Below are 18,189 nucleotides of genomic sequence, written 5' to 3' on the forward strand. Positions count from 1 at the left end.
ACACACACACACACTCTTCCTTTCTTAATATAGATCTGAGTTTCTGACCTATATCATTTTTCTTGTCTTAAAAGAACGTTTAACCTTTCTTGCAAGGTAGATCTACTGGTAACAAGTTTCCTCAATTTTTGTTTGGGAAGTCTTTATTTCTCCTTCATTTTTGAAGGGTAATTTTGTAGGATAGAAATTTCTAGGTTGGTGAGTTTTTTCTCTCACTGCTTGGAATATTTCAGCCTCTTGTTACTTGCATGGCTTCTGAGGAGAACCTGGATGTCAGGCTTATCTTTGCTCCTCAGTAGGTAAAGTGTCTTTCTCCTCTCACTTCTTTCAGGTTTTTTTAAAAATATTTATTTTTATTTATTTATTTTGCTGGGTCTTAGTTGTGGCATATGGGATCTATAATCTTCACTGTGGCATGTGGAATCTTTAGTTGAGACATGAAAAAGAGAAAGTGTTAGTTGCTCAGTCCTATCCAACCCTTTACAACCCCATGGCCTCCCTGGAATTCTCCAGGCAAGAATATTGGGGTGGGTAGACATTCCCTTCTCCAGGAGTTGAAGCATGAAAACTCTTAGCTGTGGCATGTGCGATCTAGTTCCCCGACCAGGGATCACGCCTGGGCTCCCTGCACTGGGAGCATGGAGTCTTAGACACTGGACCATCAGAGAAGTCCCTCTTTCAGGGTTTTTTATCTTTGATATTCTGTAGCTTTAAATTGTAGGAGTAGACTTTTATTTTATTGTTTTGTATTTATCCGGTTTGGTGTTCTCTGAGCTTCCTGGATCTGTGATTTAGTGTTTGAAATTAGTTTGGGGGAAATTCTAAATCATTATTTTTTCAAATATTTTCCTGTTTCTTTCTCTCTTCTTCTGGTATTGTTATGTATGTTATACCTCCTGTAGTTAGTTGTTTCACAGTTCTTGGATGGTCTGTTCTGGTTTTTTTCCCAGTCTTTTTCCTGTTTGCTTTTCAGTTTTGAAGGTTTCTATTGAGATATTCTCAAGCTCAGAGATTCTTTCCTCAGCCAAGTATAGTCTAGTAATAAGCCTATCAAAGATATTCATCATTTCTCTTATGGTGTTTTTGATCTGTAGCATTTCTTTTTGGTTCTTTCTTAGAATTTTCATCTCTCTGCTAACATTACCCATGTGTTTTTGCATAACTGTCTACTTTATTCATTAAGCCCTTAGCATATCATCTGAGTTGTTTTAAATTCCTGGTCTGATAATTCCAACATCTCTGCCACATCTGAGTCTGGTACTGATGTTATGTTTGTGCTCTCTCTTGAAACTGTTTTCTGCCTCTTAGTGTTTCTTGTAATTTTTTCTTGATAGCCAGACATGATTTACTAGGTAAAATGAACTGCAATCAACCATCCTTTAGTAATGTGATTGTTAGGTGTGGGGTGCAGAGGAGCATTCTATAGCCCTGTGATCAGGTTTCTGTCTTTTAGTGAACCTGTGCCTCTAGACTGTTAACTTCACATGTGCTTTTTAGTCTGAAACCCCCACCCTTCACTTTTACATGGTATAGAATGGCTAGAGCTTGCTAGGGTTGGGTACTTCTCTTTCCCCTGCTCAGCTGATTTCTGATAAAATCTGAGCAGGTTAGACTGGTTAGTTTCTCCTGAGGGCAGAATTTAAGAAGAACAGGATGCTGTGGCATATTCAAAATGGTTCCTTTTCCCTGCTGGAAGCACAAGGGGATTTTCCTCCTGTTTTCACTGTAAGGATTAGGACTGCTCCTGGAGGTAACACTCACAAAATTGTGGAGTTTTTTGTAGATCCATAACTGGATTCCCCTTTGGAGTTTTAACTCTCAGAGTTATCCACACCCGAGCCTCCAGCAATTGGTCAGTTACAGTTCAGGTCTCCCTATCCTGGCAATGGTTCCCACGGAAGTTGCTGCTCCTGGATTTCTGCTCTGGTAACTTGGAATTCTTTGTATTTGCCTGCCTTTCTTTCCGATTTGGGGGACAGCCATTTGGCTTGTGACCTCACTTCTTTTGTGGACCTAAGAGATTTTTCAGTTCAGTTCTTTCCTTGTTGTGAGGATGGAGTGGGGACTTCCAAGCTTTTCACGTACCAGATCAGAAGAAAGAAGTCCTTCATTTCCTTTTTATTGCATAGTAATATTCTGTTGTATGGATATACCTCATTTTATTTACTCATTCATCAGTGGATGGACATTTAAATTGTTTCCAGTTTTTCTTTTCAATTGTTAAAAAATAGAAGTGTAGTTGACTTAAATGTTGTGTTAGTTTCTAATGTAGAACAAAGTGATTCAAATTACATATATTCAGGATATGTGTATTCTGTATGTATATGTTCTTTTTCAAATTCTTTTTCACCATAGTTTATTACAAGATATTGAATATAGTTCCCTGTGTTATTGTAATAGGTCCTTGCTGTTTATTTTGTATGTAATAGTATGTATCTGCTAATCCCAAACTCCTCATTTATCCTTATCCTCCCTTTCATCTTTGATAACTGTAAGTTTGTTTTCTCTGTCTGTGAGTCTGTTTCTGTTTCATAAATAAGTTCATTTGTATCATTTTTTCAAGATTTCACGTATAAGTGATATCATATATTTGTCCTTCTCTGACTTACTTCACTCAGTCTGATGATATCTAGGTTCATCCATGTTGCTGCAAATGGCATTAAATCATTCATTTTTATGGCTGAGTAATATTCCACTGTATACTTGCACCATGTCTTCTTTTTCCATTCATCTGTCGATGAACACTTAAGTTGCTTTCATGCCTTAGTTATTATAAATAATGCTGCTATGAACATTGGGGTGCATGTATCTTTTCAAGACAGAGTATTCCTCTTTTTTTAATATGTGCTCAGGAATGGGATTGCTGGGTCATATGGCAACTCTATTTTTAGGTTGTTTTTTTTTTTTTTAAACCGCCATACCATTTTCCATAGTGGCTGTACCAACTTACATTCCTACCAACAGTGGAGGAGGGTTCCCTTTTCTCCACATCCTCTCCAGCATTTATTATTTGTAGACTTTTTGATGGTGACCATTCTGACTGATATGAGGTGATACCTCGTTCTAGTTTAGGTTTGCATTTCTCTAATAATTAGTCCATCCTAAAGGAAATCAGTCCTGAATATTCATTAGAAGGACTGATGCTGAAGCTGAAACTCCAATACTTTGGCCACCTGATGCAAAGAACTGACTCATTTGAAAAGACCCCAGTGCTAGGAAAGATTGAAGGCAGGAGGAGAAGGGGATGACAGAGGATAAGATGGTTGAATGGCATCACCAACTCAACGGACATGAGTTTGAGTGAACTCCAGGAGTTGGTGATGGACAGCCTGGTGTGCTGCAGTCCATGGGGTCACAAAGAGTTGGACAAGACTGAGAGAGTGAACTGAACTGAATAACTAGTGATGTTGAGCATCTTTTCACATGCCTATTGGCCACCCACATGTCTTCTTTGGAAAAATATCTATTTAGAGCTTCTGCCCATTTTTTTTATTTGCTTGTTTGTTTTGAGTTGTATAAATTGTTTGTATACTTTGGAAATTAAGTCCTTGTCAATTGCATCATTTTAAAATATTTTATCCTATTCCAGGATATCTTTTATCCTATATCCAGGTTATCTTTTCATTTTTTAATGGTTTTCTTGGCTGTGCAAAAGTTTATAGGCTTGATTTGGTCCTATTTGTTTATTTTTGCTTTTTCTTTTTCCTTGGGAGATTGATCTAAGAAAAACATTGATATGATTTATGTCAGAGAATGTTTTGCCCATTTTCTTCTAGGAGTTTTATGGTGTCATGTCTTATATTGAAGTCTTCAAGCCATTTTGAGTTTGTTTTTGTGTACGGTGTGAACAGTGGTCTAATTTCATTGAGTTACATGCAACTGTCCAGCTTTCCCAACACTACTTGCTGAAGACAATGTTTTTTCCCCATCGTATATTCTTGCCTTCTTTGTTGAAGATTAGTTGACCATGGGTGTGTGGTGTTTCCAAGTTTCAGTATCATGACTACTATGGCTATGAAGGCCCATGTTAAAGTTTGGACGTATGGTTTCATTTTTCTTAGGTGCAAGTCCAGGAGTAAAGTTACTGCATCATAAGTTAACACATGTGTTAAAATTTTTGAGAAATTGCTGAACTATTTTCCAAAGTGGCTGCACGATTTTACATCACACTAGCCATATATGAGAGTTCTGATTTCTCCACATTCTTATCAATTCTTGTTATCTGATTTTTTTTTTTATTATAGACATTGTTCTAGGTATGAAGTGGCATCTCAATATGTTTCTTTTTATTTTTTCGATGTTTGTGGCAGATGCATATAATGGGTTGCTTTTAGTAGACTGATCTATATAGCAGCCTTGTAATCTTCATTTATTTATTTTTGGCTGTGCTGGGTCTTCATTGCTGTGCATGGGCTGCTCTCTAGTTGTGGTGTGCAGGCTTTTCATCGTGGTGGCGTCTCTTAGTGCAGAGCAGGGGCTCTAGGGCCCGAGGGCTCCAGTAGTTGCAGCTCACATGCTTAGTAGCTGCAGCTTGCAGGCTCTGCAGTGCAGGCTGACAGGTGTGGAGCAGCAGCTTAGTTGCCCCTCAGCACGGGGAATCTTCCCACACTGGAAATTGAACTTGTGTCCCCTGCATTGGCAGGTGAATTCTTGATCACTGGACCACCAGAAAGTCCTCAATATGTTTCTTTGGTTGTTTGGTTTGCTCTGTTTTTTATATTTAGGTACTGCAATTGAATGTACCTAACCCAGTTTTATCGAGGTATCATTGATATACAGCACTGCATAAGCTTAAGGTATATAGCATAATGTTTTGACTTACATACATCATGAAATGATTACCATAACAAGTTTAGTGAACATCCATCATCTCATATAGATACATTAAAGAAATAGATTAAAAATATTTTCCTTGTGATGAGAACGCTTAGGATTTATTCTCTTAGCTCAATATGGTTTTGATTTACATTTCCCTACTGGCTTATGATGTTGAGCATATTTCCATGTGTGTGTAGATAATTTACATACCTATTTTGGAGAAATGCCTATTCAAATATTTTGCCCATTTTTAATTTGTATCGTTTGTCTCCTTCTTGCTGAGTTTTAAGAGTGCTTTATGTATTCCATATACACATCCTTAATCTGATACATGACTTGCAAACATTTTCTTCCATTGTGTGAGTTGTTTTTTTACTTTCCTTTTAAACATTTTTTCTTTTTATTGTTTTCTATTTTCTTGATGGTGTCATTTCAGGCACAAAAATTTTAGTTTCAATAATGTCCAGTTTATCATTGTCATTGCTTTCATTGTCATATCTAAGAGGTCACTGCAAATCCACAAAGATTTACACCCATGTTTTCTTGTAAGAGTTTTGTAATTTTCGCACTCACATTGAGGTCTTGATCCATTTTGAGTTAATTTTTGTATATGGTATGAGGTAAGTGTCCAACTTCATTCTTTTGCATGTGAATATTCACTTGTTCCAGCACAATTTGTTGAAAAGGTTTTTTCTTTCCCCTTTTATTTATCTTGACACCCTTGCTGAAAATCAAGTGACCAAAACTATGCGTGCTTATTTCTGGATTCTCAGCTCTAGTACCTCCGTCCGTATGTCTGTCTTTATGCCAGTACCACACTGTCGTGATTACTGTCTCTTTGTATGTTTTGAACATTGTTTTGAAATTGGAAATTGAGAGTCCCCTACATTTGTTCCTTTTCAAGATTGTTCTGGCTCTTCTGCTTCCCTTGAGTTTCCTTATAAATTGTAGGATCAGCTTGTCAATTTCAGAAAAGAAGTCTGCCAGAAGGATGGTGTTGAATAAATGACAAATAAATAAATATAAACACTCTGGAGAGTATTTTCGTAAGAATAGTAAGTCTGCTAATCCACGAACATGGGATGCTTTTCCATTTATTTAAGTCTTAAAATTTCTCTTAGCAATGTTTTGTAATTTTCGGTGTATAATTTTTACACTTTTTTGATTAAATTTATTCCTATTTTGATGCTTTTGTAAATGCAGTTTTTTCTTAACTTTTTTCTATATTGTTCATTGCAAGTGTATAAGAATGCTATTGATTTAAAAAATATATTAAAAAAATAAATAAAAGCCATAAGAGAATTCTAATTAAAAAAATATATTAATCTGGTATTCTGCAACCTTCTGAACTCACTCAGTCTATCCTTTTTTCAGATCCCATTTAAAATTATGAGGGGACACGAGCACATTGTGAGTTCCTGTAACTTCTGTGTGGATGACACCAAGGTCCTCAGTGGCTCCTATGACTGCACCGTGAAGCTGTGGGTAGGTGGCCCTGCATTAGGTGGAGCCAAAACATCCCGTAAGCTTATGTCACCTCTTATGGGATTTCCCTAGTACTGAGTTCCCAGACATTCAAGGATCCCAAAGATTGGAGAAGCCTTTCTGAACAAAGTGCAAGAAGCAGCAGCAAAGTGAGGGCTCACTCTAGTGTTAAGTCACTGGAGAGAGATGAAGTTAGTGTGGCTGCTGTCAGCCTGTTGACTTGGAAACAGTGGGAGCAGGGGTGGAGACCATTGGACCAGGAGCTCGCCAGCTTTTGCTGGAGGATGTGCCTGAGGGTCTCTGAGCTGTGTCATCTCTCTGGGTCTCCTCACTTGGAATATTCAGTTCCATCCACAGAGATGGTATGTCCAGGCCTGGGCGATCACAAGAGGACAGAAAAGTGGGCAAACCTGGGACCTGTCCGTGAAGAGTGATTGGGAGAGGCAGGCCAGAGAATAGGTCAGTGCTGTAAGATGCAGGGGGCAGGGGCCCAGGAACAGGGGTGTGATGGTCAGATGAGGCTATAGAGAGGTGGCCGCTGTGAACTCTTTCAAAGCCTTCAGGGCAGAGCCAGCAGACCCTGGCGGGCCTGCTTGGGTGTTCTGCTGGTCATTCAGGAGAAGAGGAGGAAGTGTCAGGACTGGGAGATGGCAATGACCATCGGGGGCCATTCCGCAGACGACTGTGTGGTGAGGCTGGCCCCCTGGGGAGGACAGTCAGTTCGGAGTTTTGCTATCTCCTCTGGCTTCAGGAGCAGGAGGGGGACAGGATGGAGCGAGTTAAGGCTAATTCCTGGGTTCCAGTTTGGGCAACTAGATAGAGGATAGCTCTCACCTTCCAGATACCCTTAGAGGGACATCTTCTGGGTCTTGGTGGGTTCCAAGCCAGGAAGACTAGCCAGGAGGGTTTGGGAGCTCTCCAGATAGTTCAAGCCCCACATTAGGGACATACTGGATATTTGACCCTGGGTGGTTACATGACCTCCTGGGCCTCCCTGAATTTCCCTAGGCCCCTCAGGATCAGCTGAGAGCTGGGGCTACTCCAGGGCCTGCCTGGCCCATTCCAGGTCCGTACAGACATCCACTCCTTTCTCTTCTGTGGCCCTTATCCACCACCCCCTCCACCCAGCCCCATGATCTTCTTGCTGGGAACGCCACTGGTTCCTCTGGAAACCCCAGGCCCTTTCTTAGTCCTCTAGGATGACCGAGAAGGCCCAGAAGCAAGGGGGCTTCTGCTGGTTGTCATCACCTGTGGGGAGGGAGGTTGGTGACTTTCTAAGTGTGCATTCTGCTTTACCATCTTCAGATTTTCTCATGTTCTTCTCACCTTTTGAGTCAGTGGAAAGACTCACAGGGGTTTCTGTCTATTTTGGCCAAAGGGTTTCTCTCTCTCTAAGGGTAAGTCTGCCTGTTTTTTCTGGTTGTCCCAGTATTAGGGACCATCCATCAAGACATCCCTGACTCCCCACAGCAGCCTCACTGCCCTTGCTTCCTGCCTACTCCATGCTCCTTCCAGGATGCAGTCACCGCAGCCTGTCCAAACTCCCTCCATCCCTGACCTGCTCACAGCCCTACCACTCTGTTCCACCTTCTCCAGTTGCTCCCTCTCCACCCTCTGCCCTCCTTCATACATTCATGCCTAGTTGCAAAATCACCCAGTTCTCTGGTCTCCCTGCCTTAGCTGCCCCTCCAACGGGTCCTCTTTGCTCCTCCTGGCTCTCTTTTCTCCATCTTTGTTTCTGCTCCTGGCTCCTCCTGTGGCTCTCCCTGCCCCAGTTACAGTTCTTGGGCAAGCCCTCCCTCAGGGGGTGACAAGTCATTACCATGTGCATCACCTTCTCCATTGAGGTATCTTTGGAAAAAGTCTCCTTGCCTCTCTCTTTTCTCCCCCACTCTCATCACTGTTTTCCCCCTCAAACCCACCACAAGCCCAAATATCTAGCTTAGCCTTTATTTATTTATTTGGCTGCACCGGGTTTTAGTTGCAGCATGTGGGATCTAGTTCCCTGACCAGTGATCAAACCTGGGCCCGATGCATTGGGGGTGCAGAGTTTTAACCATTGATCCACCAGGGAAGTCCCCTGGCTTAAGCTTTAAAAAGGCTCCCTTTCTCCTAACTGAAGATCATTGTGAATAATTTAGAAAATCCATCAATGTATGAAGAAGTGGGGGAAAAAATTATCCTTATCTTACACCCAGTCGTCCTCTAGTATGGTACATCTCTTCAGTCATTATAGAAAAAACTGCTTTGCTAGTCTTTCTCATATTATGAAGGTAAGATGGCTTTATCAAAAAACATAAGAACATAAGAAACACAAAAGAACAAAAAACATTAAGAACACAAAGGAAAAAAATCATTCTGTGAATCGTGGGTAAACTGCCGTGAAAAGGTTGGAGTGTAGTTTCTTTTTCCTGTTTGAACATGTATACACATATGTATGAAATTGAGACCACACAGTAAAACTGTTTATATAGCGACAGTAAATATGGGCTACAAATACCGTCTCACCGCCTTTATTAGAACCACTTTCTCACCATTCATTCAAAGTCCAACCAACCAATCTTAAATTATCTGAATCCACAGAAAGAGTTCCTGGTCCCAAACGTCAAGTGAAGGGGTAACTGTCTCTATTTGTTTTCCCATACCCCTAGCCGATGGCCCAGTTATTTCAAGAAACATTCAGTACAAAACATAGACATTTCCACTGTCTGGCAACATCTGGCTCTATTGCCATACAGCTCTCCTGCCAAGCAATTCATGGCAGTGCTCATTTTCCAAGAGGGTCATCAGTCCGCGATTGCTATTTTCCCTCTTGGCCATATGGTGGCACTATCGAGCACTGAACCTGTGCAGCCCCATAGACCTCACATTCTGTTCTAGTGCTGCCGTTAGCTGGCCCAGGGCTACAGCCAGAGACTGCAATAGGCCTCATCCTCAGGACCCACAGTGATCTTTTTTTTTTTAGTTCCCAGACACATTTTTTTTTTGGCAACCCCATGGACTCTACAGTCTATGGAATTCTCCAGGCCAGAATACTGGAGTGGGTAGCCTTTCCCTTCTCCAGGGATCTTCCCAACCCAGGGATCGAACCCAGGTCTCCCTCATTGCAGGCAGATTCTTTACCAGCTGAGCCACACGGGAAGCCCTCAGACACATACTTTTTTTTAGAGTAACACACCCTCCAGGGAGGCTGGATCATCTGCCATCTGTTGCTGCTGCTGCTGCTAAGTCGCTCCAGTCGTGTCCGACTCTGTGTGACCCCATAGATGGCAGCTCACCAGGCTCCCCCGTCCCTGGGATTCTCCAGGCAAGAACACTGGAGTGGGTTGCCATTTCCTTCTCCAGGATCATGGGCCATCAGAGGCAGTCATTTCTTCCCAAGTCATGAGGCTCATGAGCTGAGCCTCCAGCCTGGATATGTCCTGCCTCCATGAGTTCCTCTTTGGTATCTCTTCCTGCCAGGGGGCTTTGATTAAGGACCTGGCTGTTTAGAGTCTCATGGAGCAGGGGTTGAGGGACTGGATCTGTGCAGAAAAGAGTTTGCACAGGTGGCCTGAAGCTGCTGTCCCTGCAAAGACCCGCTGGCAAGGCTGGCCTTGGCTGGCATCTGGGAACTTCACTGGCAAACACTGTCCTACAGTCATATGAATCTTTCCCTAGGTGATCCAGGGGGCTCGCTGTGTCCAGACTGTGCAGTCCACGTGGGTGATGCTTGTGTGACCAGACCTCAGTAAAAATCTGGGTCCCGAGGCTCAGGTGCACCTCCCTAGAAGACAGCACCTGACGTGTTGTTATGACTGGTTGCTGGAGGAATTAAGCTCATCCCATGCTACTCACAGGGAGAGACTGTCTTTTTCAAAATTTATTTATTTTTAATTGAAGGATAAATTGCTTTACAATATTGCATTGGCCATTCATCAACATGAATCAGCCATAGGTATACATATGTCTCCTCCCTCTTGAACCTCCCTCCCACCTCCCACCCCTTCCCACCCCTCTAGGTTGTTACAGAGCCCCTGTTTGAGTTCCCTGAGTCACACAGCTAATTCCCATTGGCTATCTATTTTACATATCGTAGTGTATATGTTTCCATGCTACTAGGGAGAGACTCTTGGAAGCAGTGCCTGGTTTTCTCTGGACCTCACCCCACGTGCCCTTCCCTTTGCTGATTTTGCTTTGTGTGCTTTGGCTGCTGTAAATCTTAGCTGTGAGCATGCCTGTATTCTGAGTCCTATGAATCCTGGAGAATCATCAGTCTTGAGGGTGGTCCTGGGGACCCCTGACACAGAGCCCTCTGCCTCCCAGCAGGCTTATGGTCTTAATTGAATTGGTCTCTGCATATCAGGGAGAATTGTCCTGGCCTGGTCTGGTCAGGCCAAAAGCTCTCCCAACCAGGCACCATGATTTCACATAACAATGCAGGGTCTTTCTAGAAATTCATTGTCTTGCTAATAGCATTTGTTTCAAGGGGACTTTCCACCTCGGCTTATCCTGAAAAGTTGTGGACACATTTTTTTTTTTTTCCAAAGATTTTTTGATGTGGACCATTTTTACAGTCTTTATTGAGTTTGTTACACTGTTGTTTTTGTTTTGGTTTTTTGGCCACGATGCCTGTGGGATCGTAGCTCCCTGATCAGGGATTGAACCTGCACCCCACGAACTGGAAGGTGAAATCTTAACCACTGGCGCGCCAGGGAAGTCTCCGCATTTATTGAAAGCATTTTTATTTCTGTCACTCAAGCACCTTTCACGTTGGTGCCCTCATTGTTCCTATCATATTACCAGTTATTATTACTACTTTGTCCTCATCATATTCTCTAGTTATCGCCCTTCAGTGTGGTAACAGTTGCCTGGGTCCCTCTGTTGGCTGTCTTAGAGTTTAACTGCCCCCTTTAGGTGGACACAGACTGCTGCCGGTGAGTTTGCTGTCTGTCCCCTAAAACACACGACGAACCCTTTTCCATTAAACTTTTCATTTGGAGTATAGTCAATTAACAATGTTGTGATAGTTTCAGATGGACAGCAAAAGGACTCAGCCATCCATACACATGTATGCATTCTCCCCCGAACTCCCCTCCCATCCAGGCTGCCACATAACACTGAGCAGAGTTCCCTGTGCTATACAATAGGACCTTGTTAGTTATCCATCTTAAATATAGCAGTGTGTGCATGTTGATCCCAAACTCCTTAACTATCTCTTCCCCCCACTCTTCCCCCCTGGCAACCGTAAGTTCATTGATGAACCTTTTTTGTGCACAAGTCTTTGACCACAATTTAGATTATTTACTTAGGGAAGACTGTCCCCGAGGGGGCCGCCCTGCCCCCGCCCCAAAATAGAATTGCTGGTTCAAACTGTGGGAATTTTTAGAAAGTTCTTGAAAGATCTTGCTAGATTCTGTGAAGCCTCTTTGGCCAGGAGAGAACAAGAATATTACCTGTTTGCAGCTTTGCCTTCAGAGTGGCCCGTTTCCATGGGCCACTTCCATGGACGGGGAGTTTGCTGGGGATGCCGTGGATGGTGATGGTGGCCTTCTTGCCCTGGGAGTGGTGGGGAAGTCTTTTCACCCTTCTGAGCTGGGGGAAGCGTCATAGGACCGTGGGTACTCAACCAAGCTCAGGGTTGATGCTGAACTCAGCTCATTGCTTCGGTTGACACTTTAGTGACCTCTGACCCTCTCCCACTCTCTCCTGCTGATCCGAGGATGCTATGGATGGATCCATTGTTCGGGATTTTGAGCCGGTGCCCGAAGGTCCTGTTTTAGAATGCAGCATCACAGCTGACAGCAGAAGGTGACTTGCCCTCATTTGACTCTGGTCAGGAAGGTGAGCGGGAAGGGCAGGCCCGCACACAGCATGCCAGGGACCCTTCACTGTCTTTTCAGCAAACACCTGACCTTACACTCCCATATGCTGGTCTCATGGTTTCCATCTTTTGCTGTGAGAACCAAGTAGATGTGGTGACTGAAAATTTTAAATGCCAAAAAGACGAAATGTACTGTGACTGAAGCCACTCTGAATGTTCTCCGTGGAGTTTCTTTCCCGCGGTCACACCTGTGGACCAGCTGCAAGGTTCGCTAGTGATTCAGTGCAGGCCCTCACGTCACAGGGGGAAACCAGGGCCCAGGAAGAAAGCCTGAGCCGTCACCTGGGGAGAGTCGGTTTGGGAGGCCGCCCTGGGGTGCATTTGCATTCACGCTTCACACAGATGTGAGATGAGCCTTTAAAAGGGGATTTGCTTTAAAATGGATTTGCTTTTACCCTGAGCAGCAGCTACAAAATTAATCTACAGGTGAAAACACATGGGGGAATGTAAGCTTCATGTACATGCTCATTCGCTCAGGCATGTCTGACTCTGCGACCCCATGGACTGTAGCCTGCCAGGCTCCTCTTTTTCCAGGCAAGAATATTGGAATGGGTTGTCACTTCCTACTCCAGGGTAAGCTTCATGGGAATTTATCTCATATAGAGGACACATTGTCACTGAAACATGCGATGTAAGAAGACAAGGGTACACTTATATTACTGGGTTGACCAAAAAATTCATTAGGGCTTTTCCATAACATGGGAAAATCTGTATGAACTCTTTAGCCAGCCTAATAGTGTAAATGTACAAGAAAGCATTCAGAATAAAATGAGCTTTGACAGTCTTATCCTGTAAAAAAAAAAAAAAGATGTGAAATCAGTACAAGAAGTGATTGATCCTTGTGAGTTGTAGCTATCCTTCTAAAAGAAGTCAATTACAGAACAGAAGAAATGATACCTTTAATGCCCCAGATAGAAAAGGACATATTTGGGTGGCCAATTAAAGGATTAAGGAAGAGAATGGTGTCATGGTGCCTTCTGTGTTAGGATCTTTCTGTTTTCTCTGAGAACCCCCAGTTCTCCAGGGGCCTCATGAAGTATCTTTAGAAAGATTCAAGTATTTTTTGCAGTCTTGGTCCTAAACTGTAGAAACTGTCTGTTAAATATTTGATCTTTCTTAGAAACCACAGGCGTAATAGTCTGGGTCGTTAAGACTCTTGTCATTTTCTTTCCAGAATCATTGCAGCATCTTATGACAAAACAGTGAGGGCTTGGGACGTTGAAACAGGCAAGCTGCTGGTATGTATGCTCTGCCCTGGTGGAGATGTCACAGCACAGGGTCTTCTGTGTTTTTTTTTTTTAATGTTTTAATTGGAGTATAATTGCTTTACAATATTGTGTTAGTTTCTGCTGTTCAATGATGTGAATCAGCTCTATGTAAACATATATCCCCTCCCTCTTGAGCCTTCCTCCCACTGCCCCCGCCCATCACATCACACTCCTTTAGGTCATCACAGAGCATCGAGCTGAGATCTCTGTGCCATGCAGCAGTTTCCTGCCAGCTTTTGTTTTACACATGGTAGTATATCCCATGGACAGAGGAGCCTGGTAGGCTGCAGTCCATGGGGTCGCGAAGAGTCAGACACGGGACACGACTAAGCGACTTCACCTTCACTTTTCACTTTCATGCATTGGAGAAGGAAATGGCAACCCACTCTAGTGTTCTTGCCTGGAGAATCCCAGGGACAGGGGAGCTTGGTGGGCTGCCGTCTGTGGGGTCGCACAGAGTCGGACACGACTGAAGCGACTTAGCAGCAGCAGCAGCAGTATATATATATATGTGTGTGTTAATGCTGTTCTCTCAGTTCATCTCACCCCCTCCTTCCCTGCCTACAACACAGGTTCTTTGCTGGGCCTTAGGTGGCCTTGAGCTGGTCATGGATTGGGAAGAGTAGCCAATCTTCCGGGAAAGGAAAATTTTCTTAGGGACCCAACGTGATGGATGGTGGGCTTCGGGGAAGGAAAGCTATCTGAAGCGGGCAGAGGAGGGCTCTGTTTCAGGGATGGGGAGGATGGGTATAAGGGAAGAAGTAGAGGTGGGGGCAGAGGGTAGGGAGGGTAGCATTACAAACTGAGAGAACTGTGTGGGAAAAGAGACCCTCCCCTGTGGGATGTTGGCTTTTGACAGGGGCAGGAAGTAGAGCTGAGGCCATAGGGTAAAGGCCATGTGGCCAAAGGACAAGGCAACTGGTTCCCAGTCTGTTCTCCATCTGAGAAGGGGCCACCATCCATCCATCCATCCATCCAATGGGCCCAGGATCCCTCTGTCTCCTGCCTAATGTCCGGGCAGCCCTGAGCCTGCTCAGGCGCTCTGCAGGGTTTCCTGCCCCATCCCTGCTGCCCTCCCTGCCCACCCCACCCCAGGCAGCTTCTCGTCACCTCTCTTCTCCCTTTTTCCCTTTCTCCTCTGTTCTCTCCTTAAAAAACAACAACAAACTTTCTTTTTAGTGCAAAGATTAATTTATTTTCATTGTGAAACATTTTTAGAAAGAGAAGCCCAGTGTAAAAAAAAAATAGTGTAACAGTTAGCATCTTGGTGTGTCTTTTCCTGTACACACCTTACATATGAACACGGGCAAGCGTGACAACATGACATGTTCTGCTGACAACAGTGTCATTATATACGATCATTGATTACTCCTGACTTTTAGCATTTTCCCAAATGCTTATTTCATCTCACATAAACGTCCTGCTCTTGTCTCTAGCCTCTTTGTCGTTCTCTTCTTGTTAAAAAAACTCTCCCCAGGATGTTTTTATTTATTTTTACAAAATATTTGTTTATTTATTTGGCTGCCCCAGGTCTTAGTTGAAGCATGTGGAATCTTTAGTTGTGGCATGCGGGCTCTAGTTCCCTGACCAGGGGTCAAACCCAGGCTGCCTGCATGGAGAGTGAGAAGTCTTAGCCACTGGACCACCTGAGAAGTCCCTTCGGTAAACTTGTTTTAGTACTTTTATTACTTTTGTTGCACAGGATGTCCATGCCACTTGCCATCTATAGGGCTGAGTTAGTGATCCGCTGCTGCTTGACAAACTATTCCAGAACTTATTTTCAAACAACAAGCATTTATGGCCACGCAGAGTTTCTTTTTTCTAAAATAATTAACGTATTTTGGCTGCACTGGGTCTTCCTTGCTGCACATGAGCTTTCTCTAGTTGCTCTCTGATTGTGGTTCTCATGGTGGTGGCTTCTCTTGTCGCAGAGCACAGGCTCAGTAGTTGCGGTGCATGGGCTTAGTTGCCCCTCAGCGTGGGGGTCTTCCCAATCCAGGGATTGAACCTGTGTTCCCTGCGCTAGCAGGCAGACTCTCAACCACTGGACCGCCACGGAAGTCCTTGCAGAGTTTCGTGACAGAACTTTTGGAGCAGGTTAGCCAGTGGTTCTGGCTTAGGTTTCTTGTGAGGTCATGGTTAGGATGTCATCTGGGGCTGCAGTCTTCTGAAGGCTCACTGAGGGTCTCCTTCCAAGTTGGCTGTTGGCAGGAGCCCTCGGTTCCTTTGCACCCAAGTCTCTCCATAGGGTTGCTTGAGTGTCCTCAGGACATGGCGGTTTACTCCCTCAGAGCAAGCGACTCAAGAGATGGCAGGAGGAAACCCTGGTTTTCTTCTTCTTTTTTTTTTTTTTAATTTTTGTGGTTATAGCTGGTTTGCAGTGTTTCAGGCATATGGCAAAGTGATTCAGGTATGTGTTTGTGTGCATGTGTGTGTATATATGTGTACATTATAAACGTGTATATTTATGAATATAAACACATATATTCTTTTTCAGATTCTTTTGCATTATAGGATATTATCCCACCCCCACTTTCCCCTTTGGTAAACATAAACTTGTTTTCTATGTCTGCCAGTCTATTTCTGTTTTGTAAATAAGTTCTTTTGTATCATTTTGTTAAGATTCCACAATAAATGATATCATATGATATTTGTCTTTGTCTGACTTATTTCACTTAGTATGATATTAATAATCTCTAGGTCCATCCAGGTTGCTGCAAATGGCAATAATTCATTCTTTTTTATGGCTGAGTAGTATTCCATTTTATGTACATACCATATCTTTTTTTTAATCTCTTCATCTACCAGTGAGCCTTTAGTTGTGTTCATGTCATGGCTATTGTAGATAGTTCTGCTGTGATCATTGGGGTGCATGGATCTTTTTGCTGTTTGTTTGTTTCGCTGTGTCGGGTCTTAGTTGCAGCATGCAGAGCCTGTTGTGTCGCGCAGGATCTTTCGTTGTGGTACACAGGCTCCAGAACGTGTGGGCTTGGTAGCTGTGGTGTGCAGCCTTGGTTGCTCTGTGGCATGCGGGGTCTTAGTTCCTCGACCAGGGATCAAACCCACATCCCTTGCATTGGAAGGTGGATTCTTAACCACTGGACCACCAGGGGAGTCCCACATACATCTTTTTGGATTAGAATTTTCATGTTTTGCAGATGTATACCCAGGAGTGGGATTGCTGGATTATAGGGTAGCTGTGCTGCTACTGCTGCTGCTGCTAAGTCGCTTCAGTCGTGTCCGACTCTGTGTGACCCCGTGGACTGCAGCCTACCAGGCTCCTCCATCCATGGGCTTTTCCAGGCAAGAGTACTGGAGTGGGGTGCCATCACCTCCTCCAAGGGTAGCTCTAGTTTTAGTTTTTTAAGGAACCTCCATTCTGTTCTCTGTAGTGGCTGCACCAAATTATATTCCCACCCACAATGTAGGAGGGGTCCCTTTTCTCCATACCCTCTCTAGCATTTATTATTCGTAGACTTTTTGATGATGACCATTCTGACTGGTGTGAGGTGATAGCTCTTTGTAGTTTTGATTTGCATTTCTCTAGTGATTAGTGATGTTGAACATTTTTGCATGTGCCTGTTGGCCATCTGTATGTTTTCTTTGGATAAAGCCCTGGTTTCTGTTGTGACCTAGTATCACAACAGTGATACTAGTTTTACAACATATCACTAGTATTACAACATATCACTTTTGCTATGTTGTATCCAAAGAAGTAACTCACTGGGTTGAGCCCACACCCTTGGGGTAATTAGACTCCACCCTGAGACTTCCCTGGTGGCTCAGACGTTAAAGAATCTGCCTACATTCCTGCAGTTCCAGATTTGATCCCTGGAATGGGAAGATTCCTCTGCATAAGGTAATGGCCACCCACTCTACGGTTCTTGCCTGGAGAATTCAATGGACAGAGTTGCCGGCTGGGCTGCAGTCCATGGGGTTGCAAAAATTCAGACATGACTGAGTGACTTTCACTTTTGTGAAGAGAGGACTGTCAAAGAATTGGGGAGCATATTTAAAAAGCTTCACAACAGTAATACCATAATTTATGACATACAGAGAGATTTTCCTTTCCTAGAATGAGTAGCTCTCTGTCCTGAGGGGCTGGGACTGTAGAGTATTGTCCTCCAGGCAGACTTGTTTACCAAACTGAACAAGAGCCAAGTTGGCCATTACTAGAACCTTGCTGCCAGTTCTGCTCGGTGCCCCCTATCCTTGTTCGTCGCTCCTGGACACACATTAATTACATGTATTAATTAAAAATTAATTCATGAAAACTAAACATTCAGTTCCTTGTTTGCACTAGTCTATTACAAGAACTCAGTGGCCACATGTGGCCAGTGGCTGGCATATTGAACAGTGCCTAGATAGAATATTTCAGAAAGTCCTGCTGTAACACTGGGCTAGAGAGAAACCTTTTGATTGTTGCCCTATTTCAGTGGAAGCTCAGTCATGAAACCTTCATAGTCTCCGCTAAGTGTTCCCCTGATGGTAAATACGTGGTCTTGGGCTTGGATGTGGATCATGGAATCTTTATAATAGATGCGAAAGACTCCACCACTGTGTCCCGTATCAAAGGTGAGTTTGTGTGGGCTCCCTGCTCTGTTCTGTCTATTATGATAACAGCCACTTGTCGCTTGAATGACAGTGACTTTATTGTTTTACTTGATAAATCAGCAGTGCTGTGAACCATGTCATTAAAGATGGGACATTGATGGATAAAAGTGAAGTGAAAGTCGCTCAGTCACGTCCGACTCT

The 18,189-nt window shown here is 43.5% G+C and overlaps 1 protein-coding gene across 1 annotated transcript in view; it reads left to right on the top strand.

Moving 5' to 3' along the window:
• The window catches only part of WDR88 (WD repeat domain 88), a 48,970-nt gene that overhangs the window by 5,752 nt on the left and 25,029 nt on the right, over positions 1–18,189 (top strand). Inside the window, exons 2-5 of the mRNA XM_019980322.2 lie at positions 6,193–6,303; positions 12,005–12,093; positions 13,341–13,404; positions 17,871–18,009. Coding sequence (XP_019835881.2) covers positions 6,193–6,303; positions 12,005–12,093; positions 13,341–13,404; positions 17,871–18,009 — 403 coding nt within the window. The remainder of the gene's footprint in view (positions 1–6,192; positions 6,304–12,004; positions 12,094–13,340; positions 13,405–17,870; positions 18,010–18,189) is intronic.

Source organism: Bos indicus, chromosome 18 (assembly GCF_029378745.1).
Source record: "Bos indicus isolate NIAB-ARS_2022 breed Sahiwal x Tharparkar chromosome 18, NIAB-ARS_B.indTharparkar_mat_pri_1.0, whole genome shotgun sequence".
Taxonomy (NCBI): domain Eukaryota; kingdom Metazoa; phylum Chordata; class Mammalia; order Artiodactyla; family Bovidae; genus Bos; species Bos indicus.